The sequence below is a fragment of the Falco punctatus genome (assembly GCF_963210335.1).
Source record: "Falco punctatus genome assembly, chromosome: 2".
Taxonomy (NCBI): Eukaryota; Metazoa; Chordata; class Aves; order Falconiformes; family Falconidae; genus Falco; species Falco punctatus.
This window is the reverse complement of record NC_137581.1, coordinates 63,828,951-63,855,062: the sequence shown is the minus strand read 5'-3', so window position 1 is coordinate 63,855,062 and position 26,112 is coordinate 63,828,951. Positions and strand designations below refer to the sequence as shown.

Below are 26,112 nucleotides of genomic sequence, written 5' to 3'. Positions count from 1 at the left end.
AAGGGCCATATTCTCACTACACAGTCTCATTGCATATGAATGCAAAGTAGCTGGATTTTTTTCAAGGTCATAACAGAAAATGAACATGTATTAGGAAAATCCATGAACTAACTTCGCAATTTCATTTGGAGACTTCTCAACTGTCAGCATAAAGTGCTTTTGCTTCGAAGCAAAACAGGTGCTACTGTGAGTAGTGGTAACAATGATTAATACCGCAAATTTAAACAGGTTTAGTGGACAAGGAGTAAATTATAATGTCCACTCTAATTCCAGACAACAGCAAAACCAGCCAAGTACTTTAGGATCATTATACTGTGTTCCAAGGATCCCCAAACTAAATTGGTACTCAACATTGCAAAAACTGTAAATCGGAACAAACGCAACACACTTTCTCCTTCCTTGTGTAAATGGAACACATGCTGGTGGACTCCCCTGCTTTGCGCAGTGTTTTACTTACAATACAGAGGAACTCCACATGGCAACCTTGATTTGGATTAAATGAAGTAGGACCCCAGAGGCACGTTACAGGTTTTCAATAAGCTAGGTATTGATCTGAGAAACTAAAAATGGCTTTAAGCAACACACAGATCTGAGAACAATTTATCTTGAAATTATGATAATGGGATTAAAATTTGAAATTAATACTAAAACAATTAGTGGCAATAGAAGAAATGTTTACAGGTCTAGGTTACTTTTCCATAGTGGAAGTCTTTGTTGAACAGAACAAGACAAAAATACACTCCTCCAAAATTAGGACTTACTCATTCCTCCTCTCTACTTAACAGCTTCTTGAAATTTATCAAAAAGTATACTGACTGTCATATTCAATTCAGACACCTCTCATCATTGGTAAAGGTTTTGTGCAGTTTTAAACCATAACAAGCAATAACCATCGGGGTTTTGGTTGGTTTCTTTTATTTAAATCCTGAAAGATTGGCATTCAATAGTTAAACACTCAGCACGGGTAATGAGCCAGAAACAGGTTATTATTTCTTCCAGGTCCAGCTTGCTACTTGCAAAGGCCAGAGAATATACACCTCTCTTTCATAAACTATCTAATTTGTGTTTTAGTTAGCCATTTCAGTACTTTCTAACTTACTTGAATTTAGTGTTTGACGTGTTTTGGCACTTGTGCAATATGCTTCAATGACTTTAAGAATTTGAGCATCTTCTTCTAAAGCAGCTGTACCTAGAATCAATAGGAAAAATAAAGTTTTAAACATGGTTATGTTTCTTAATACAGGAAAGCCTTTGTAAATCACTAGACTTCAGTTGAGTCTGAAGTTCTGCCCAATTAACCCTTTAGAATTCTCTTAATCACCCCATTTTAAAAATCAAACTTCAGTGAGCAAAATAACAGTTTAAGCAGCAAAAAAATACTATTTTGGAATGTTGCGGGGAAAAATCCCGAGTCAGAGCAATTACACATTCAAAAAATTTTCCGAGCATCTGAAGTCGCACAGAACATGTTTTGAAGTGTAATCACTCTGGTTCTAAACCAAACAGCCATTAAACTGGGAAAAATCTGTATACTCCAGTTGTTATATATGCATTATTTCATTATTTAATCAAAGACATCAAGGAACAGAATATTAATTCACAGAAACCTTGAAAACTTTGGTGTTTTGTATATATATCAGGTTTACCCCTTTCAGCAGCACACTAATGAAAATTAAACTCAGAATTAACAGCATAATTAATACGCCCGTACAATTTAAGTCCGCTGTGCAGTAAGAAAGATGTCATTATCACATAAGTACATCTGTGAAAAGTGGAGTAACTAAACTTCAGACTTTAAAGTAGAAACAGCACTACTGAAAAAAATTTAACTATTCAAGTTTACCAACATTTTCCTAAAGGTAAAGCTCCGCAGCAAATCTTCTTGCGGAATTCAGTAAAAATGCTGTCAAATTGTTTACTTTCAACAGAATGAAATTCCAACCAAACTGGAATCCAGAGGTACCTCTACCATTAGTTTACATGGAATTAGCAGTCTGTGTGCAAGGCAAGATTTGTTGTTTTAAAAACATTTTTCCTGTTTTCCTGCTTGAAATACCTAGGCTTGAAGATTTTCTGCTGCGCAAATCTGAACTGCCTTCAACATCAACATGTAGTAGTATTCTCTGTCAGCCAATGCATCAGGTTTGTTTTTGTGATTTATTATCACCAGAACAAAGCCAGCTGTCCATACATGTCAGGATCAGCTGTTCAACTAACTGTTGAAGAAATTATCTTCACCTGATCTAGTTTCCCTACAGTTTAAGGGATACAGGTACACTGAAGTACAAGTCCTTTCTCTTTCAAGGCAGCAAAAGTAATTGGATTTTATTGTGGTTAGCGCGCAGCACCATATTATTACTGTAGCAGGACAAATATTTCACTTCTGGAATAAATTTTGTGAGGGGACTCAGTTAAAATAACTGACAAACCAAAGGTATTATGCTAATCTGACAGAGCATTTCTCAAATCATAGCCCACAAATCCCTGGGATTCCAGAGATCGTAAGTAATAAAATGGAAACCTGTCTATCAACAAGCTTTAAGTTCAATGGAAGCTCCTCAGTGGAAAACTTTTACAGCTCCACAAGCTGGAAAAGGTTGAAGGAGCATTAACATATAACAGAAGCTTCTAATTACTGACACAAGGAGGGGCGGGGGGGAGTGGTGAATAACAAGAATCAGTATTTCTGTACATAACACTGACTTAAAGCCACCAAAAAAAATCCCTTTTATTGCAAGTTATCTCCTACATACAGAATACTGAAAGGTGTTAATTTTATTAGGAGTAGAACAATGTATTCGGAAGTTATAGGCCTCTTCCTTCCCTCAAAAAACAACTCTTATCTCGTCTCACACTAAGTGACCTTTAACATCTGCAAGTTGACAGCTTTACCAGTGTCATTACAAGTACTGAAACTCTATCCTCCAACATATGAAATGATACTGTATTGCAGTACTTTCCTTTTTCCTAAACAGATACCTTCTGTAAGGATAAAACATCCTGAAATAAAATGTCCACTTGCACACCCATGAGCACAGGATCATGCTATCCACTATCTTCACCTTTGCCATATGAAACGCACAAAACAGGCAGAAGGACCTCCACCTTACCCAAACCAACAGTGCCTTGAGAAAAAGCTTTTTCTCTCCAACCCTACATAAACCAGTGAGACACAATGGCCATGATAACACACTTCATACATCGAACACTCAAGGCACCGTTTCTATCTTCGCCCATGAGCGAAGGACAAACACAGAGAAGCTGAAGTCACAGTAAAATAATCTGGCCTTCAGCCTAAACACCCTGTCTTTTATTGATACAAGTCATTGGTTTATACATTCATACAGACTTTTAAGAATGAATTAGAGTGACAGTGACAACTAAGTGAATATTGTGTTTGCTTGATAACATTAATGCTCCCTCCACCCCAAATTATCCCAACACCCAGATTTTGACCCTTCTGTCTTTCTATACGTTCATCAGTCTCTCTCAGTTCAGTGTTGTTCTTCAGACTTCCAGCAGTCTAAAGCTCTAAAATTCATTTGGACACAGATGCTAGCAAATGACCTTACTTCTAGGAGATTAGGGCAGAAGCAACTAGTCTTTGAACCAGCAGCAATGCCCAGCCTTCCAACACCCAGCTCAGATTCTATGAGGATCAGCTTAAGAACATAGTTGCGAAGTATTATGCAAAAGTAGGTTAGTATCTTCAAAATGTTGTTTAAGGTATTAAAAGACAGGTTTACCTTACTGAACTTTACATGGCTCTGTGGTCAATTTCACTTCCCTCTGCAGGGAACACAGAAACAGGCACTTCACAAGCCTAGATCCACTGTAGTCAATAGCAAAGCCCCAGAAAGCAACTAATACCATCATGGCATAAGCACCTAAGGTAAATAAAACAAACCCTCTGGAGATACCTACCCCCTCTCCCCTGACAGGAGAGGGAATCACATGACTTGCTTACATCATACATCTACCTTGCACAAAATTTAAACTGATGTTATTTCCAGCCTTTGTAATACATGGACATTTGTTCAAATCTTCCTTACTTTTTCTCAGTGCAAACTCTTCATCTGATGGCTTCCGTTCTGGCTTGCGTTTGGGAAGCAGCTTTTTCATTGTTTTAGGGCTTTTACTGAGATCCTGTGTGGGGAAAACAAAAATAAAAAGGAATAGAGCTTCTCTACAATACTTTAAAAGTTTAACTTCTAAGATAAATACAGGAGTTACTAACTAAAAATCTTCTAACAGCACCAAAACTAAGTTTACTAGTATTTTTTGGCATATCCCATTTGCCTAAACTGGCTGATTTCCTCTCTACCCTTCCTCCAACTATACACAAAAGCAGGTATTTTATCTATTAACAGAAATATACAGAAAAGCTGCTGCAAAAGCATGCAGGCTGTTTGGGAGCTAGAGCGAAGGGAAGAGGCAAGCAGACATTAACACAGGTATTTTCCCCCGTGCCTTTTGAAGAAACAACCCATTTTACTTGTCTATTTAGAAGCAGGTAAAAAAAGGACCTAACAAGGAAGCTTGGCAGGTAGTATATTCTTCAAAGCCAAAATCTGTACGTGTTTAGGTCTGTTCTTACAAAGCTCTACGGCAAAAAAAATACAGCAACAAATACAGCATTTCTGCTCAAAACGTGGTCATGCTAATTTACATGAACAACGCTAGGTTACAGGAACAAAAGGAATATACTGGTCTACCCCTTACCTTAAGGATACAAGACATCCTCTATAAAAATACAGAACAAGAAAGTAAAAAGTTGAATGAGCAGGACAGACTAAAGAAGATGAAGACAGGTTTTGAACATCATTGTATGCTAAACACTAAAGATGACTGAAATTTTACCACATTGAAGAATTTAGTGCGCCCTACACATGAAAGAATGGAAAGAATTTAACTTAAGTTACAAAACAAGCATATAGTACCCACCAAACAGAAGAACCTTTTGTAGCAACTAAGCCTAAATACTAATCCCCCAATTGCAGACCACCTACCACTTTTTCCCTGTTGCTTAGGGGATTTACAGAAGAAAATGAAGTCACACATACACAGCCACCACAAAAAAATATAGCCACCCCACACTGAGGCACAGTGTTTAGGCTACAGTTTCTAAGAAACTAATTTACATGGTCTGAAAAATAAAACATTTCTGTCAACATCACATATTTGCAGAATAAAATGTTTTTAGGCATAACCGCATGATTCTTTCTGGGTCCTGTTGCTTCTCACTAGATGAGTATCATGAGAACGCATGACAAAGACAGATAGTATCACGAAGCCACAGCGCATCCAATACTCTCCTCCTTACATACACACAGACTTCCAATATAAAACTAACATTTTTCTTAGTATTTATAAAATCATGCAAAATGTAGCAGCAGGACCAAATTAACCTACCACCACCATGATTTTATGGCTAAACCCACCACATTTTATTTCTCTTGGAACAGATTCCTGTTTCGTACCTTACGCTAGTTCAAAAATCCAACAGCATCTTAAAATCTAAACACTTTTTTTTTTTTTGCTAATATTAACATTAGCCATCAGGTCCTTTTGATTACAAAAACATTACATATATTTTGATATCCACCATTGTTTTTTAAATATGCTATTGTTACCTCATAACAGTGATAAATACTGAGGAACCAAGAGTCAGTTATACTACCACAGGTGTTCAGAATGATTTGATACAGCACTCTGAAGCACCACAAAACCCTTATCCTAGATACTTCACAGTGTGCTTAGCAAATAACTTACTTTGCAATAAGCCTGGATGATCAACATAACAAATGAACTGCTAGTTTGAAAAAAACATAAAAAAATATCTTATTTATTAAGATTAAGAGTGGAAATAAGTGGAACTACTTGGGGGAGGTGGGGGAAGCCTCTCTTAAGCTTTAGGATTTTTTGAACTGCATGACTGAATTCCAGTTTGAAAAAACCAGCATTCACTAGTCCATTACCATCGATTCAGCACTGGCTGTTAAATCATATTCATATGAACATGTGCACAAAATTGTAAAATGGTGGCGTGTAAGAGAAAGTTAAACTTCCCATTGCAGGCCTGCTACACAGTCATGCTTCTTGGCTGTGTATCTCACCTCTTTATAACAAAGAGCTGCTGAAGGCCGTAATGGAGGTGCAGGCCGTAAGCAGCTCAGACTCCAAGGCTTAGAGGTTTTTGGAGGTTCCAGAGGTCCCCAGTTTATTGTGGTATGTGGAGTCCCATGATGTGAAGGATGAGGGAGAGTGTGGTACGCAGGTGTCAGTGGTATCGGCTTGCTGTCTGAATGCTTGCTGGAGGGTGTTACTGGATGGGAAGGAAGCTGTCAAACACACAAAGGTGATGGGAAGAAAGTGTATTATCATAATAAAGAGTATTATCAAGGATTGGTGAAATAATCTCACTCGTTATCTAGTGCTTCTGTGTGTTACAGCTGGCCTCTGAAAATTTTTACACCAAATTATTATTTGGGAAAAATGGAGCTTAAAGAATTTTTTTATTGCCTACTACAGAGCACGTGCTAAAGAAAGAACAGCTACAAGCAGCCCTGCTCCTACTTCTCTCACCACTAAGGAGGGAGCTAAATTTAGATCCATTCATATCCAACAACTCAAATGCAGAACCCAAAGAAAGTACTGAAGGAAATTGTTTCTCCACAGCTTGTCAAGCACACCACCAATTAAAACTACTGTTTTAAGGATACTTAAAAGATCATGGATGTATTACTGGGTCAAAATAGAATAAGTAACGATAATGAATTTTCTTTTACCCTGTTAAACTATTACACCAAGTTCTAAGCATTTTATTCTTTGCTCACACAAGTGAAAGCAGAATCATCTTTTGACCCATTAAACTACCGTCATAACATTCAGTTCTTGTTACTAACAGCTAAAAATTGATTTACAAGGTACTATATTTGCCAGATAACCTAATTCTGCATGAATTGCACATTCATTTCAACCCAGTAGCATTTTCTTACCGTGTGAGATGGCACGGAGTGAGGTTTAATGGTGGGATTCCCAGCAGTTGTGACTTTGGTTTGCTTCTGCAGGTGATCCACCCATTCATGCAAATCTTGTTGGTTGTTACAAGACACTAGTATCCTTTCAATCATATTTCCTAGGTGACAGAAAACAGAAGATGTAGGAAGCCACAGAACAACAACTTATTCAATCTGATATGATTATAAAGACACTGATTTCCTAAAGCATTATATCCCTTAAGTACTAAGCAAAAATTTTAATCCGTATTTTCAGTACAACTGCATCTCGCTTTTCCAGGTTTTAACAGACATTTCCTCCGTCTATTTGTTCTTGTGCCAAGCATAGGAGCTCTACTTTTTTCCCCCACCTCTAATAATTAAACACAACCTTTAATGACAAGAAACAGACAGGCTCATCTAGTAGCCTTACGCTTCTCCATCTTCCCTAGGAAAGCCAGCACATAGTTTAAGAAGTCATTCTTGAGTCTGTAAGCTACAATATAGAAGTTTTAAAATACAGTTTGCTGATCTTCTCAAAGTCGTGAAATTTGTCTGAATCTAATATTAAAGCTGAGACAAAAGTCACTTGGGAAAGCAATCTTAACCAAAGATTACTTTAATTTCTGCAGTTAACTCAATTATAACCCATCATATTCCTCATCTAAGGTCAGCTTCGTAACTATTAACTCATACACCATCAACAGCTCTCTACCTCTGCCTCACAGCACTGATGTGTGATACTGCCTGACACTTTAGAGGGTCAAAACTACTTTACTTAAATGCAACCTGCTTGGAGGCAGAACTGATTCAGGAAATGAATGATGCTCCACCATGTGGACTCCGCTCCCACTGTCTTCTAAATTGTCCAGGGATGTAAGGCATGCTGAACCAAATGACTTAACAGACAGAAGTTACCCCAAGCAAGCACAGTGCTTACCATCATTAGCATTAAAGATGCTAAAGATCTCTCAAAAAGAGGTGGACCATTTCTAGAAGAAAGCTCTTGCTTAAAGTTCTTCCAGAGCCTCTGGAATTCCTTTTCTTCCAGTGAGTAGCATACTTTGAACTGCCTCCATTCATTAAAATACAGAAATCTGGGGATGAATCCCATGCAGAGATAGTTTAACTGCTTAAGCAGCAAAAAGCAACTTTCAAGTGAGGCTCTGTCTAGCTGCCTTATGAAATTTGTATAATCATAGGGTAGTTGAGGCTGAAAGGGACCTCTGCAGGTCCATCTACCCCCTTGCTCAAGCACTTTCTGGACAACTAGAGCTGGTTGCCCAGAGGGCTTTTGAGTATCTCCAAGGATGGGTATCTGATCAGGCAACCCGTGCCTTTGTTTGGTCACCTTCACAAGACATCCGACATTTGAAATAGCATATCCTGAAGTAGTAAGTAAAATATTTATGGTCAATACCTGATATTTCAAATGCATTTCTATGGTTTTCACTGTCTTCTAGTTTTGTGATAGTCATTCCTGTCATTGGCAGTTTTCCCTAAAAACAAAACAAGAAAGTAGTAACACTGAAGTTGAATCCAAAATACACAAAAACATTCCCAAATAAAGATTATATAAAACTTCAAGCTCTGAACAAAGACATACACAGTTAATTGACGGACACACACTGACAGGTTTAAAGACATTTAAAAATACACACAAACACCTTATATTGGAAGTTTTTAATATGTCCAACCGCTGTAAGTGACACCTGTGACTTCAGTGAGTCTCTGCAGGCTATGAGATCCATACAAATGTAATAGTGGTCAGTCATCACAGCCTCAGCTTCTTGAAAACGAGACTTACAGGGTTATCCACATTACTATATTATTATTAGAGACAATTGTGACTCATCTTTAAGCTATTTGTTTGCAAACCATTTGATTAGCTCTCAAAATAAGGTTTGTCGTACAAGTAGATTTAGAAAGAAAGATTTCCCTAACGCACGCATCAATCATTTACTGAAGTTGTATGTCTCTTAACCCCACTATTAAATTCATTCACAGAAATATTTAAGTAAAAGAAAAATGGTAAAAACACTTTTAAATCTGTAAAGTTTCAGCAGAACATCTTAAGTCTGCAGAAGATAACATCTCATTCTAAACCTAGTCAAGCTAGAGAAAAAAAAGTCAGTATAGGATAACTTTCTGGCCCGTTATAAACAAGAATAAATAAGACTGAACATTGTTAGGATGAAAGGCTTCACCAAAATTGCAACTTTTATAATGTTAAGACAGATCCTGTATTCTCCTGCACAGAAACACTATTCAGCACATGCTGGCAAAAGTGCAAATATTATGTCCTGTGGAATTTTGGCTCCAACGGAGGGAAAAGGAAAAAAAAAATTATTTCCTAATGACTGTAGAATGGACAAAGGTTTCTTAGAAGCTTGGAATCTAAAAATCACTTGGTATTCTGTATGCACAGAGCATGCTCAAGCCCAAGATGTCAAAGAGAAAGGAAGAGCTTTCTTGCAACAGCTTCCCTACTGGAAGAAACATGGTGGCATTGCGCACTACAATGCAGCCTAAAATTCTCTTGTTTTATTGTGTTTACTGGTTCATGAATAAGACAGCACACAACCACAATGAAAGAGAGGTGCTAGAACTGCTGACGTAAGTGGAAAGGGAATATAGGGATACACTAAGCAGGGAGGGAAAAAGAATAAAGTCAGAAAAACATGGAGAAAATGGAAATGAACTTGTGAATTATTTTTATTCCCTTTCTTTGAACAAACAATTGTGAAGCCCTCCTGTGAAGTATGGTCTCTATCCCTTGTGACTTCAGTTTAGCACTACTGAAAATTCTCCCCATTAGTTCATGTGGCAGATATCAGCACTATCAACCAGAAAATCTGAAGCCTGTGATAACTCTAGTATTCAGAAATACAGGGGGGGCGTAATTGTAGGATGACTGAGGGAGCTGCATCATCTTCTGTCCATATCCATCCCAGTTCTGAGAGCAGTATCTCAGGAAAAAAGTCTAGGCAGCCCATGCTATGCAATCCAGATGTGGTTCTGAGCCACAGTGATGAAATAAGTTTATCCTTGCTGTGAATATGTAATCATAAAAATTTGAGAAGTTCTCAGTGTTGGGAAAAGTCACAGGAGGGGTTACGAGGAATTAAGAGTTTTACATTCAGAGGGTTGGATGGTGAACACTAAGAAAGGGCTGTGGCCATACTGAATAGAAGTTGAAGACACATGCACAGAAAATTGCTTATTTACTGAACAATGCTGTGCAGCTGGAGGACGAGGTGGGAGGGAAGAGGAAGAACTGTAAGTGATGTACAATAGGAGAGCAAAATAAAGCCTGAGGGATTTTTTCATTTCATACTGTTTCCTTGTTAACATGCCAAATTTCCAGTCAGTTGCCTTTGTAACCAGTACACAAGAATCCACCTTCATCAGAAATTCTGGATGTGCCACTCTGAATACAGAGCTCACCTGCCTTTTCTAGCACCTTTTTCCATCAATGTTGAGACAAAGCTGGCCAAAAATTCTTAAGAGCAGCACAAGGCTAACAAACTTGATTGCCTACCTGAGCCACCTAATACAACACTGCCTCAGACAAATCCAGCTACTACTGTGGCAGGTAAGATACGAAATCAAGACATGGCATTTTGAGTTTATTTGCTCTGAACAAAACAAAAAAAGTCACACAGTTTGTGACTGGCTGTGGCTGATCACATAGGAACCCAGAATGACTGTGCTTCATTCCTTCACAGCAGGTGAATCGCTGCTCAGGAGAGAGGAACAAACTGCTCCAGAGCCCGATTTACAGAAGTAGTTACAGCAGGTGAGAACTCTGGTTCCTTTTAGAACTTTGCTGCAGTTTTTCCCTTGCTTTTGGTGCTTTACCGTAATGTCTGGAAACCACGTGGCAATACTGGAAGAACATACATAAAAGTTTCAGGAAGTCATGGACTGTGCATTTGCTTTAACTTCACCTCTCAGGGGTCTTTGCAACTACACACCCAAAATGCAAGAACTTCTGCAAAATGTATTCCAGTGGTACAGGGGAGCCAAGCCAAGTGCCACTGATCCTCCTGCACTATAGCAGGCTCGCTCTATGTCTGCAGTGCCGTAACAGGCACAAGTATGCAGCTAGGAATCATGGTAGAGAGCTCAAAGACACTGTCTACCAGCTGCGAGCAGAGGATCTGTCAAGTGCAACACCTGGTGCCAAGGTCCTGAAGGCCACACTGTACATATTTTGGGTGGTGTTACATCCAGCTAGGTCTAGGCTGCAGCCAGGGACTGAAAGTCAGTTCATGTGCTTGCTCTGCTAGAGTAGTTGGAGCAGATCAAATGCACTTTTGGAGCATGCCTTCTAGCTTCATCCAGAGGGAATCCACTCTGTGAGCCCTGAAATGACTTCTACACAGTGACTCAAAGATCCTTAAACAGAGAAACCTAGAAGATTCATTTCAAAAGTGACAATTCAAAAATAACACACTAATGTAGATGTGCCTGAAGAAACAGATGGTAACAGCCTAACTCACACCAATGAAAGCTTGAGAGTACAGTATAATTTTGGTGATACTCCAGTAGCAAAGAGCACTAACAAACCTGTACAACAGCATTGTTTTGCTACACAGGTCCAAAAAGCCACTGATACTTCCTCTCATTAGCTACTACTAATAAGGTTAAAAAACCCCTTGCTGATAGTCACAGCTGCAAAAATGAAACCCTGGGCTTCTAGCCCAGAATTTTATAAAACAGATGACCAGTTCTTATAGCAGAAATTACCTTTAATGTTTACAAATGCAGGCATTTAATAATCCTTCCAAGTTTCCTATGAAATACCATTTGGAAAAAAACCTGCACCCCACCACATTTACACACATATGTACACGTATTACTTTACCTGATAGATAAACCCACTCATTCTCGGGCTGGCAGACAACATTAGCAAAATGTTAGGGAAGAGAAGAAGATACCTTTCATTCTTTTCCTTATCAAAAAAAGAAAATGAAAGAGTAAATACAACATCACAAGCCCCCTCCCCTGTTTTTTCTGTTTTATATTATTAAAAACTACCATCAATATTACAGCTCCGTAATTACTCCACAAATACTTGCTCCTGCCAAAATAAACTCTCCACAAAATTAAAAAAAAAAAACAAAGTGCCAGAATTACTTTATTTTTCCACTTGAAAAATGCTAGTAACACATGCCTATACTTCTTCCTGTAGAGTACAGCCTAGTATTTTAAGACAGAAATTTTAGAGTCTGGGTGAAATACTGACCTTAAATAATGAACAACTGTTTTGCTGATTTCAGGAAAACCAAAATTACACATTGGACAGTTTCTTAATATAATTTAGATGGATGCTGTTACTGTAACGTCAAGACCATGGGCTCTCAAACTGGAGAAATCAGATTTTTTAATTTTGTGGACTATGCCCCAAAGTAGAAAAAGAATATGAAAGAAACAATAATGCTTATATTTGCAACAAAACTACTCATTACTTTGTTCTGGTTTTAATTTGCTGGTTTCACTTATGAAGTTGTCCTTTCTGGTTTTATTTTGGGAATATTTTCATGGAAGGAGAAGGGGGGTTACTACTAATCTACTGCTGTAGACAAGCAAGGAAAGAGAGAAGCATTAAGGTATAATGTTTTAATTTTAATGACAAAAAATATATCCCTTGACAAGGCCATCATCTCAGTTTCAAGCATCTTTGCAAAACAATGCAAGTCCTTACCACGATTTAATGTTTCTATCTGGTTTAAAATAAACATTTACAAGTGTCTTATTTTTAAAAAGACAAAATGAAGTGCTTTTGATTAAATGAAGCTGTTCTATTATCTAGATTATACAGCCAAAAAGCTGTAATGCTATACAGAAACTTCTAGAAGTCCAATACATTTGACATTTCAGCTCATGACAACAGTGGAGGCTGGGTTTCATTCTGTTTTTAAGACCAGGAGGAGACACAACTGCAGAAGATGCACTATCAGCTCTACTGAACCTTATTTATTTTAACACCTAACAAAATACCTGAGAGAAATAACAGGTGACAGTTTTTTAAATATTCAGTTACATAAACACTTTTCTCTTTCTTCATATTTATGGACATCTTTGTTCTAAGGGTGGAAACTGACTGAATGAGGTTGCAATTCAAAGCCCGGATCAAGTTCAAAGCTTCATTGATTTTACAGGGGAACAACTTACAGTAAAAACATGTCAGTAACCTGTAAAACATCTCCTTTCTTTTAGCACTCGGTTTTAAGATTCTTTTAACAGTATTTCTGGTAGGACCACCTCTTGTGTGTTCTGTTTGTTTTTTAAAAAAATCACCCCAGACTTGCAGCATCACTTCCAACTGTATAATGTCTCTTTATTCTATTTCTCCGAAACCACTTGGTTCTCAAGCTTGTATTTCAAAATCTATGACTTAAGCAAAGTGTCCAAAACAGCAAGGAAAGAGCGTGCCTCAGACACCTTACAAAACAAAACTTGAAAGTTTTTGTTACGTAAAACACACCACTAACTGCTACGCAAAATGATCATGCTAACATAACTGCACATGGAAAATCCTGTTTAATTAGGTACTTTGGAAACAGTCCTGCAAAATCATCTTACTACAATGTTTAAACTGATACATTTGGTTATGTTTCACTAAATTTTACAGATGAAACCACTCATCATCTTCAAGGAAATTTATTTCAGGTTTTGTAGTAAAAGCCTTAAAACAGTGGAGAAAGATTTTAGTCTGGATTAGGGTCTCCGAAGCATTCTGTTTATTTCTGCTAAAGTAATGATTATAGTTAATTTTATTCAAAATGGAAAGACCTGTAGTAAACAGAAGGACGTTACCTCACTTCCAGCACACTGAATCATGACCTGGGACATGTAAATCACATTGCCAAGTGTTTTAATATCCTCTCCCTCCCAACAACGGATAGCTTCTGTCAGTATTTGTAGTTCAAGTTCTTTCCGTTTCCGTACTTCTTGACATTGTGCCTAACAAACACAGGGAAAAATACCATCTCTATCAACTCTATCAATTTGGAGCAGGTTAAGGGTAGAAATACCACTACAGTTGTATTTACTGTTGTGCTTGTAGTACACAGAAGACAGCACCTAACTTGCAGTGTTTTCAATTAGATAACTATTACCACTATTTCTTATAAAGCCAGTTTCACTAGCTTCAGTATTATTACTTTTCCTTTCAAAATACTGACTTCAGTTATTGTTTCAAATTCAGTCATAGCTCAAACTTCTCCTTTCTTTACATTTTAAATTTCTGTACTTCCAACCAAAAATGGCTAGCCCTAGCAGAAAAGATTAACAAAGCTGTCACAAATACACATGACTATACATCAAGATCATCCTCCCTCAGTAAAAAGAGCTAAGACAATTGTGCAAACTATGTGTATATAACCTTGTGCACCTATTCTTACGTCTCCAGCATGCCCTACTAGCTGTACTCCCATTCATTCAAATTTTCCTCAACAAAAATTGTTTCCTTTTGTTTGTAAAGCACCCAATAGAATAGGATCCTCAAACCTCTTCTGAACACAGATAATGCTAAACTTCTGCTTTAAAAGTAAAAAATAGAAAATGCCAGGTTACTACCAGTACACACTCCTAACAGGAAGCACAAAACATTAAGTTTATAGTAACTGAGACTGCATTAAATATATGCTTGTTGCAGTTGAGGTGTGTTTTTTCCCTTGTTTTAAAGACAGTAACAGACAGCTCATCTGTTGAAATTAGACTTCGTGCTCCAATTGTAACTAGAAGTTTCGTATCTTCTAAACTTCACTAGCACTCTCCCCTTAATCCTCTCCCAGCTTCAACATCATTCCCCTAGAAGGAACGCCCTTTAGAAAAAACTCAGAAAATATACTCAATTGTTGTAAAGGAGCCCTTCTTCAGGACACTAGTTACGCTAGAACTAGTAGAAAAGCAGAAGCATGAGTAAGAGAGCAGACCAAGAGGTGCAGAATGCTTCATGTGGCTCTTGCATCAGTAACCTATTTGCTATAACTCCCCAGCAAATTACCATCCTTAGCCCTGCTCACAAACACCATCAACTTCCAGGCTTTCAGAAATTTCTTATACAAATATTTACTAAAAAGCTTCATTTTTTAAAGCAATAGAGGGTGATAAGAATAGAAAACATTCTATTTAAAATATACCATCTATTTTTTATCACTCTTACAGAAAGATTTTTGAAGGCAGTCATGGATTTTTGAATATCTGGACGATCCGGATGATAATCCTAAAAACAACGGAGAAAACATACATAACTTTAGTTCTAGTAAAATCGATTTAAAAAGTTTTAGAGGCATAACTGAAAACAAATAAACAATTCTGTAAAATAGAAGTTGTAGACCAATCCGCTCGCTTTTCACAGCAATCTTATTCTTACACCAAACACTGGTGGTCTTGCTTGTAGTAAAAATGACGAGTCACAAAACAATCTTATACTTAAAATATAGCCAAGAAAGTTTTACAAGACCTAGTGGATAAGAGATTTTGAAATCCTATTAGGAAAGTGTTTATATTAGAGCTTTATTTGGCATGTTAGCTTTGTCTCAAACTAGATTTCTCACAAACTAGATCCCTCAGATTAGTATGTTCCGTTGTCACTGACAAACCAAACTCTGTGAAAAGACAAAGACCCATGCGCTTTCTATTTAAGTCCCTCCTTCACTCTCCAAAAATCTAACTTATGAAACGCAAAGGCGGAAAACAGTAGCTCCTCAAACTCCTTCCCACACTGGAAAGGGCATTTTTGGACAGTATTCAGTAGAAGTCAAAAGGGACTATTTCGGTGACATGTTCAACATGCTGAGGTCTAAGATGAGAAGCAGCACTCCTTCTACAAGATCAAGTAGCCTCAAGTAGTATGCAGGAGACACATTCAATGCCAAGTCAACGGCAATCAAAGACCCTGGCAAGACTGTTCTAGGAGTGAGGATTAGCTTCTCTGGCTAGTTTTACTTTAAACATTTAGCTTTTACAGGAAGTTTTACTGCAGTAAGTTTCAAGCCATTGCAGCCCGTATCTTAGAAGGCTGACAGAAGAGCAAACAAATGTAACTTTGGGTCCCATCATGTTTGACATGTACCTTTAAAATAATTGTTGTCAAATCATCATTAAGCTGGAACATAAATGCTGATAAGATATACCTCCATGTGCCTTTCAAGTTCTTTGAGTAACGTGGGGTATTTATCCAGACGCATAAAAGGTTTGCTGAGGCCCGTGGTCAGTACAAGGATCCCAGGGCTGTTGGCACCTTTCATCTCCATGAATTCTCCTAGCTCCTCACTGCGTACACAAAATATTTAAGCAAATTGAGACCAAATTACCAAGACAATTAAAATTACATGGAATTCTTCACTTTAGTCTTTCATCTGTAAATAATTCTTCCAATAAAACATGAGGCCAAATAAATAAAAAAGTAATTAAAGTACAACTTCAGTACTGCAATCAGTATCTGCATTAAATAAAATACAGGAACAGAGACGTGTGCAGATTTGGGGTCCATCTAAGGAACAACAGACATATGTTCAAAACCACCATTCTAGGCAACTGATGCTCAAAAACAGCTCCTAAATGCTACCCCATACAAGCAACAATTACAGAATAAAGCCATTTGCACTGTATTTTATTACTCTGCTCTTTATTCTAGTAAAATGCCATCTGACCTTACAGGTGGTTTACACAGGTAATACACAAGCATAAATGAGTCAATGGTTTCACATTTAATCAAGCACTGATATTTTTAAGGTGTCAGGCACTAGCAGGAAGACACAGAATATTTCAGAACCTTTTTCATCCCACATTTACATGTTTAATGGCCTCACCTCACACGTCCAAGGTGTTACTGCAAAATGACCAACTAACCAACAGCCATACAAATGGTAGACCATAATAGGAATAATTACTGCACAATCTATTCTCAAATGAGTTAGGGTTTCACTGAGGGTGTAATTACACAATGCTTGTTTTGACAGCGAAGCCGCTGAAAGAAATTCATGCTCGCCAAGTATCATGAACTGCCTCCCCTATCCAGATGTTTTTTCATAATTGAATAATTTCTAAGAACTGGCCCAAGTCCTCAACTTTTTCATTAACTCAGTTAAAACAGCAAAGTGTCCTGGAAATTTCAGCTTACTCTGCTATCAAGGAAACTTAAAACAGATGCATCTTCTGCTTCCTTATAAAGCAGAGATTTCAGAAGACCATGGTAGAGGACAAGTTTTTCAAGACTTTAAATGACCAGGAATAAAATGAGCCCTCTCTGTGGGGAAAGGAAGCCATGGTAACATCTGGGCTGCTTTCCAGGCTTCAGAAAATACAAGTTGCAGAAGAACATGGGATTCTAAAGACAAAAAAAAACTAAATAAAGGAAATTGAGAGCCACTTATTAAAAAAAATATAACATGCATTCAAGCTGTGTCATTCTAGACATCTGCAGATGAGGTTGCTCATGTTTTGAGGCTCTGTTACATTACATTCACTTGTTCTCAAAAAAACCCACAACAAAACCCACTACTATCATGTGACAGTAAATTCTACTCTAAGATATCCTGAAAGTCCTTACTTTCTATGGCTTAACAGCATTACACCCCTGTAAGTCAGAATTACTACTACAACTTTTTTCCCCTCCCTGGTTATCGGCATAGTCTCATTTTTCAAAGGAAGCCTTAGCCAGCTATCAGCCTCAGTACTTTTACGAAGTGTAAAAACAGTGTCAAACACCAAAAGCAATAAGGGAGGAAACACTTGTACACTATGGCCTCAGTAACAAAAAGGGAAGGGCAAGGCTCTCCAAACCTACGACACAGTGTTTTCATGCTGAATTGAAAGAAAATCTTGACCTGCCTAATTTCCCTAGGAAAAAAACACTGATAGTACACTGCCATAATACACATGCTCAGTTACTAGTGAGTCATGCTATACAAAAGCATTACATAGGAGTAAGACAAAACAGACCTTTTCAGACACACACACACACACTCTCCTTTCCATTTCAGAACAAGTGACACTTCGCTTATTAATGTCATTTGTCCAAAAGGAAGAGAGCAGAATTAGAACATGAACTGTGACCCCTCCATCCCAATGTAAGTGCTTTACCCACCATCCCACCTGGATCTCTCTCCTTCCAGCTCCTAAAGCTTCCCCAGGTTCACAGATGAGAAAGTGCTTTTTCCTACAGTTACTGCAAAGTTTACTTGTCTTCATATTAGTTAATTGGTGTTTATTTACAGTACCTTGCTTAAACGCATCCAGAAACGTTTCTGCATTGTCAGTTCCAGCACAACCTTATGCCACCTCTTTCAGAGCAGCACTCCACCCCCATTTTGACTAGGTGCCTGCATTTGTGCAATTTCTACTGTATTCAACTGCAGAGCTGAGAAATCAGCGAGGGGATTTCCCAACACCTGCTTTGCATTTAAAGATGCAAAAGGCTTCCCGTGTTTGACAATGCCCATAGCTCCACTAAGCAGACCTTGCTACATCCCTCTCAAGCAACATTTATCAGCAACACCAGGCCTTCTAAAATGAGTTTGTGCCATGATCAGGTTTTAACCAAAATGAAAACCCACTGAAAAACCTTCTACAGTACCTTGCACGAAGAATTATGATAATGCAACACAGATAAACCTGAGTAATCTTCTAGCTTAAATTTAAAATCAACTAAATCTGGCCAACTCTGAACATCTAGAGTCTGATGACTTCCCTTGCCTTAGACCTTCTTAGTCACAGACCTCACTCAGCATAAAGTCACACCAACTTCAGAAATTAACTGATTCTGATGGCACCCTAAATATGACTAAGGATTCTGACTCACATTTTGGTTTTACAGTGTTACCAACTATTTATTCATCATTCAGGCTAATTCACTGAAACATTAAGCTGCATGGCTATGGTATGGTGACACATCCTCTCCTCCTGACCCTGCTAAAAGGGAAGAAGCTGTTTCCAGCCAGTGATGAGGCAGACAAATGATGCTATGGCACACCATTTCCAATACCAAGTTTCACCTGTGAAAGACCTTCTGTCAGAAGGTACTCAGTGGTTTTGTCTCAATTCACTGTGTATATGACACTGATCATGTGTATGCCACTGCTTTTTTTGGTCTTATCCATTAATTCCCCCTGTAAACACCCTCCTTCATCCATGTCAGCATCATAAAGTCGAATTACATATGGCACTTGATAAGTAACTTCATCTATTTTAAGGTAGACATTTGCTACAAGAACCAACAGGAAGTAACTGTTTAAACTCATTCTTTGCATTTTGTTTGCTTCAGCCCCAGCTGCCTAACTTTATCAACTATTCCCCTTCATGTTATCTGCTATTCTTTCCCATTTCAGGCAGCATAATCCATACGCATATCTGCACAGATTCTCTTTTCTTCCTGACATAGCAGTATGTTCTACAAGACATGCCAAATGCAAATACCACAGGCCATTCAAACTAACATTGTTCTAACAGTGCTAATTTTTGCCGTTAGAGTACAAAGAGGCAAGCCCCCCCCCCCCTCCCCCCCCTTCCTAATAACTTCAGCCATTGCCTTGCTGCTGGCTGCATACAAGTGCATTATATTAATAGTATTTGCTGAGCTATCCACTAACACAATGCTTGTGCTTCTTCCCCCCCACCCTTTTTTTTTGTTTGTTTGTTTTGGGTTTTTTTTTTAATTTAATGCCTCTACAGTAGGAGGAGCATCAGTTACCATTTCACCCACATTCACATTTTTAATTTGCATTATCACTGTTCCATTTCTTCCCAACTTCGGCATTATGAAATGGATGTGAGAAGACAGGAAAAAAAAACTCACTGTAGCCTGAATTAACACTGACTACTTGGAAACCTGAAATAAAATTCTGATATTATCTTGTTTTCACTGTCTACTCTGCAGTGCGTTTAAGTAAACACACTGTGGTTACGCAATGTTGCAGCAGTTTCCAGGCCATTCACTGCTCTTTGACGCAAGATACTTTGCTGTATATTACCTCCTTTTTACTTAATCACAGTATAGGAACCTACAAAGCAAGTTTAAACCTCAGCTCACTTGAAATGTACACAAAGTCCTGAAAAACAGGCTTAGCAATGGCATCATCAGGAAGCCTTTTCAAGGGAGCAGTGTTAATAGGTGTAATTAAAAGTGAATGACATAGCTTTCCTCTCAACATTCCCAAGAGGACAATGTTTCCTTTCATACACTTCTGTGCTTCCCTCTGACAAGTTTGGACATGCCAGCTTGTTCAAACGCTAGTATGAACACACATTTTTAATACAATAGCACCCAAAAATTTTGTCTGAGCAGTTCCATCATGTAGACCCCATTAATAGTCTACTCATGCTAAACTGACCTGCTACCTCTGCAGCTTTGTGGACATAGGCAAAATGGATGTTCCTTTAACTCAAGGCTTAAAGCAAGCATCCTTCATTTATTCACAAAGGACAAATACAATACAGGGCATAATGGAAAGGTTTACTTTCAATAAAATATGGGTCAGTTAAAATACTGTTTGAATATGACAACAGCTCACAATTGTTTTTTAATTAATTGCAGCTTAAAAAGTCCGTGTCATTGGCTTAAAAGCACAGCTGCTTTGCGAAAGACAAGAAAGACAATGGCTATTTCATGTCACAGTTTCAGTCACTGCCTGCAATTACCACACTCTCCTAGGTAGTCTGTGCTAAATAAAACTCCAGCCCACAGCTAGGCAGTATATTTTTTAAAAAAGGTATCATTTAGCTGAACAGGAAAAACTTTTGAACAGTGAAATCATCAACTTAGGCAGTTGTGACTAAGTAAGTAGCTTTTCAGAAAGAGGCAGCTGAGATTTGAATTCACTACTTGCGTCATTTTACAGAATAAAATGCAGAGAAGCATACAGAAGCGCTGTGCTTCATTTATCCCGAAATCTCGAACTGAAGAGCTCTCCCCACTCCAGACTAGTTAGTTCACAGCTTGAGATACTTTCAAGGTCACCATGAAAAGTGTCTTTAAGCCCTATTAATACATCCAAATCTTTCTTAGTACAGCTGCCTCAAAAGCTGCAAATCAAACTGCGCGAAGGGAAGACAAGTTCAGATGTGCCTACAGTAACAGAAGGCAAAAAAAAAAAAGCAAGCCATTTAATCTTGAGAAAAGCAGATCCAGGAACTAAAACATATACATTTAAAGTCACAACTTACACTTCTGAAGTAGGTCTTTGTTTGTAATAGATGGAGCATGAGCTATCGCTGCTGAGGGGTCTGAGGACTGCACACAGGCACCGCATTTTGAGAACGTTGTGGTACAGCGTGGCTCAACAACCCCTCAACCGCAGCTTTTAATTTCCTAGTGCTAAAACTTCCCAGTCAAGCTCCTCTCCCGGGGACTGTTGCTTGGTGTATGACATCAGCCTGCACGCTTGCAGGCTCAGGGATGCACCAAAGTGGGGGAGGCACAGAGTTTTCTGACTCAAGCTGATTTGTATTCAACGCTCCAGTTACTTGGAGTAATTTGTGATGTTTCAGCTCCACACATTTTATCCAGACTGCTAGGTCTGTGATGCAAGTGTAGAATATGCTTGGGACATGTTATCTAAGAGAAGAGAAGAATCTTGCAAAATTAACATCTGAACAAGCAAAGTATTTGTGAATAGCTTTCTTGCAGCTGAGAACTGGCTTGATACTTAACAAAATAAAAATAGCAGGTGTATATTACTATTTTCTGGCTGCCTTATCATCAAATTGTATTTTCTTTTGGAAACATTTTTCTTCCATTTTGTTTTAAAATAAACATACAGTTGTTTAAACAAAGTAAAAAAGCTTAAAAACCTCTCACCCCTCACCCCCCAATAATTATATACTTAATGCTGATTACCTCGAGTCTGTACTCTCCATATTTCTTCACAAGAGTTTTATGTCCACTGATCAGTGGGCCCTGAGACTATTGTTTTTTTTAATTACATTATCCATTCTCCAGTCAGTTCTACACTCATGTATCCTTCCTCTTGTGATTGTGGATACAGTCCACAAAGTCTCAGTCCTAGCTTCTGTCTCCTCTTTTTCTTGGCTGGAGTTTCTCCTTGCAGTAAGCGCTGTGGTCATCCCCAGGTAGTCTCAGGAACACGAGGTGTTAGCTATCTTTCTCCACTGCAACTACCCATTTCTATACTTGTATCCAGCTGGGTTTTTTAATTTGAGACAAATTCATTCTTTCACACCTTAGGTTGCTCAGCCTGTTTCTTCTCCTACTAGAAGGCAAGCATGTCTATGATCAGAAGCACACACAGAAACCAACGCTACTTTGACTAGACACTACGCCCTCAAGGCAGCACTGCTCTCACCAGCTAGCAAAACTATCTCCTAAAATAATACTGTATTATTATATTGGATTACCTAGGGAACTGGGAATTCCGAGCAAAACTATGGGATATTAAAAACAAACCTCATACAATGGAGCCAAAGAAAGTATAAGTGTTACAGAATAAGTAAATGAAATAGGGATCGCATACAGTGGCACTAGAGCCGCTATGACAGAAGGGAACAAGGAGAACAAGAGGCAGTGGTGGAAACATGCGAAATGCTGAGCTTCATCAGAGCCACCCCCAGCTGTACCCGGCAAACTCCACCCCTTCAGTTCTAGCCAGTGGCTTAAGACACAAATTATAAGAAACGATGACAGACCTAAGGAAAAGTGACTTATTTCTTCAAAATTATTGATTGATTACACAAAGAATTTTATTTCTGGGAAAAGAATCCACGCAACAGCTCTGAAACAATTCGAGGCAGAAAGTACCTACCAAATTTCAAGATTCTCTACAACTGGAGAAATATGTTGAGTATCAAGTCTAACACCTGGCTAAAACAGTCCCACAACTGGAAGGAATAAGAGAAGCCGTTCCGAAACTTAACATATTTTTTTCTTGTTGTGATTCTCAGGCAAATACAACCTCAGAAACATGCAACTCTGGAATCTGAACTCCTGTATGTATTATTAGCTTTTATTCTCATTTCTTCATATTCACATACACTCAGGTCTCTAACGATACTCATTTCAGTAGTTCAACTATTAATTATCAACTTCAGGAAATTAAAGACATTTGCAGCTTTGACGATTTGAACATGTAAAATCTCTTTATTTATTAAGTACTATAATTAACCCCCTTCATCCCCAACTGTGTATTTATGTAAACAGGCATCAATGAAAACATATGTGCATATATCCCCTTATTTTGTAATAACCGAAGAGAAGCCCCCACATTGCTGCTACATATGATCAAGAAGCAAATAAAGAAGAGAAAGAGGAAACAGGGTTGGTATTCATACTGAAGGGTATTTAAAAAAAAGGAGAAAGAAAAAGATGACAGTCACATTCCAATTGAATGCCCTTCAGCCCCATACCAAGTACTGCTATTTAGAATTGACTTCACAAAAACGCTATAGTCAAAACGTCCTTTTTTTGAATAAGTCCAAAAAATTATAAGTTAATATCACGTTTTATCTATACATATGCATACAGAGTCTTTACCAGGTGTCAATGACATTTTAAAAAGTATTACAACACTGCTCTAAGACCATGCTTGACATGCCTCAGAAAATGACATATAAAAACCTCCTGTGTAAAATTCCAAACCAGATGCTTATAATTTTGATGTTACAGTGATCCAGCTGATTAAAGAAACAATGCAGTTAATGCTTCTTAATAACAGCAAATTTCCTTTGTTTTCGGTCAGCAACAGTAGAAACACAATAATATAACTAGTATATTTTATAGAATAAAAAACCGAACTAGTTTTTGAAGTTTCACCTAGAGCAATTCTGTAGGTTTTTTTGTTGGTGTAGCTCCCACCAAAAGGAAGTGAACTTTAATAAACTGCAGAAAACACTAATTTTGTGGTATAAGAATCTGATTTTAAATTATCTGCTAGGGTTTTTTTTTTTTGCAGCAAAGCTTTTAGAAGCAGTTAATGCATATGTGTTCAGTTTATGAAGTGCACAGAGTTCATGGCAAAAAATAATCTGCTGTAGACAGTTAATTTAAGTTCCAAATCAAACTGCTCCAGACTGTTCCTTTTTTCTCTCTCTAAACTGCTACTGAATAGCACAGCTGTTACAAACATGATATTCAAATCCAAGACTTCGGCAAACACCTATTTCTCTGCTGTATTTTTGCCGGTTTGAAAACACACATAATGCTTTTGGACACTATGCTAAAACTGTATCACAAAGACAGTCAACAAATCACCAGTTTCTTAAAAAGAGTCTAAACCTTGGTTTTTGATGTCTGAAAAAATGCAGTTCAGTATTATCTAGTACTAACCCTAGTGTAGTGGTTTTATTATTACTACAATCGGGACTATCCTCAAACCTTACAGTAATTTTTACATTAATGTTTATGAGGGATGCTTTCACACACTAAAAACATCTCAGCTAAATAGACAAGGAGCCAGTTCTGAGTATTTTCCTTTTCTTCATGCCTGAATCAGTTTATTACTCCTCTCTTCCCCCCCTACACCTTTAAAACAATGTAGTTAAAAGCTTTCTGAGAAGAAAAGGTTCAGAACTGCTTACAGCCACCTTCTGATTTCTTCATGGCAGCCAGCTCAAGCAGCTTTTTTAGCCAAGCCACTTGCTACCTACAGCAATGTTCAAAAATGAAGGGCTAGAATAATAAAATAGGCATAATGAAAAAACCAACAACGGGATTCACTTCTGTTGACTCATGCCTGGCAACACGATAGTATTAAATAAAGCTGTTTATCACAGCTTGTCTCCCCTTGAGCTATCTCTTATGAACAAGACAATTGCTTTGAACTTAACTTCAACAGCACATTACTTAACTGTTCTATTATACTTATATTGACTCCACCAGGATTTGATAGGGAGCTGACTCCACAGATCAGAAGCTGAGTTTTTCTTGGGACAACTTACGCACAAAGCAACAGGAGAGAAGGAGAAATACTTCTCCATTTGCGAAACAAAATGGCTTTCTTCCCTCACATTTCTATCACGGTTTCTTCAGACATAGCTATTCCCTGTGTTTTCCAAAAGTTCAGAGAGCTAGGACATTCTTTTACAAATATCTCCAAATCTTAAGAAATGTATACGATCACTTGGCTATCACTTGCCATCTTCCATCTATACATTAAATCCCAGACTTCTGTATAGAAAGAGCATAAAAATATGAACAAACAAAAACTTTAAGCCTAAGAGTATTAAAACCCACATAGGTATGGATCACCTAAATATTTACCATTTAGAGTAAGTGATACTGGAAGTAGGCCATTTGAAAGAAAAACGCTACAGGGTTTCATCAGGGAGTTTTAAACATTTATTTATTTTTTAAAGTTTAATTTGTCATTGCTTCTCATAAAAATCCTTCTTTCTGACTATATTGCAATGCAAATTTTCAGCTTTATTTTTCAAACTGGTGTTGGAACACAGTTACATGTCTTACTAATGTAAGTGATAGTTCATCATAGTATTTGGTAGCTAGAAGGTTTATTTATAATATTTTCAGTTGAGCTTACAAATACACCACATAGTGTTGCTGTTTAAACAAAATGTGAGTTCTTGGAAGAAGCTACCACTATAGCAAACAAATCAGTTATGCTTCTTTTTTTAGGGAATGTTAAGAATATACAAAATATCTCTACTTTGGTCCATCACATCAATACAAAAAAAAAAGGGGGTGTCTGTGTGAAGCAAGAAGAACAGACATCCTGCTAGGATTTGTCCTGGAAGTTCATGGTTCAGTCCTGCACCACAAGCAACCATAGAAAGCCCTGAAGTAACAGCTGCTTCAGCACATGCTCATCAGAAGAATACACAGGAAAATTTTGTGAAACCTGACTTCTTTAATCAAATTCTGGCCTCAACACTCTTCCCTCAAGGTGACACAGGGCATCTTCTATGCAAATTCAAAGTCTATCCCAAAGCTGAGCAACCTACATCGTGTTAACTCAGCATCGTGCTTCCTACACACAGAGGAAACACCGATCTTGTAAACTTGAAAAGCTCACACTGCTTTAATATTACTCAAAAGTAAAGCTAAGGGTATACCATTATAAAGTATATACAAGTGTACAGGCTTTTAGAGGGGTAAGTTAAAATTCACCATCTAAAAAGCCTACTAGTAATC

At 37.8% G+C, this 26,112-nt stretch overlaps 1 protein-coding gene across 5 annotated transcripts in view; it reads right to left on the bottom strand.

Moving 5' to 3' along the window:
- The window catches only part of ARHGEF7 (Rho guanine nucleotide exchange factor 7), a 164,911-nt gene that overhangs the window by 17,133 nt on the left and 121,666 nt on the right, over positions 1-26,112 (bottom strand). For all 5 annotated transcript variants that reach the window (XM_080375532.1, XM_080375528.1, XM_080375531.1 and 2 more), the window contains 9 exons: positions 16,148-16,286; positions 15,175-15,234; positions 13,824-13,970; positions 11,869-11,955; positions 8,419-8,497; positions 6,999-7,138; positions 6,117-6,341; positions 4,053-4,146; positions 1,100-1,189 (listed from right to left, as the gene is read on the bottom strand). In XM_080375532.1, coding sequence (XP_080231658.1) covers positions 1,100-1,189; positions 4,053-4,146; positions 6,117-6,341; positions 6,999-7,138; positions 8,419-8,497; positions 11,869-11,955; positions 13,824-13,970; positions 15,175-15,234; positions 16,148-16,286 — 1,061 coding nt within the window. The remainder of the gene's footprint in view (positions 1-1,099; positions 1,190-4,052; positions 4,147-6,116; positions 6,342-6,998; positions 7,139-8,418; positions 8,498-11,868; positions 11,956-13,823; positions 13,971-15,174; positions 15,235-16,147; positions 16,287-26,112) is intronic.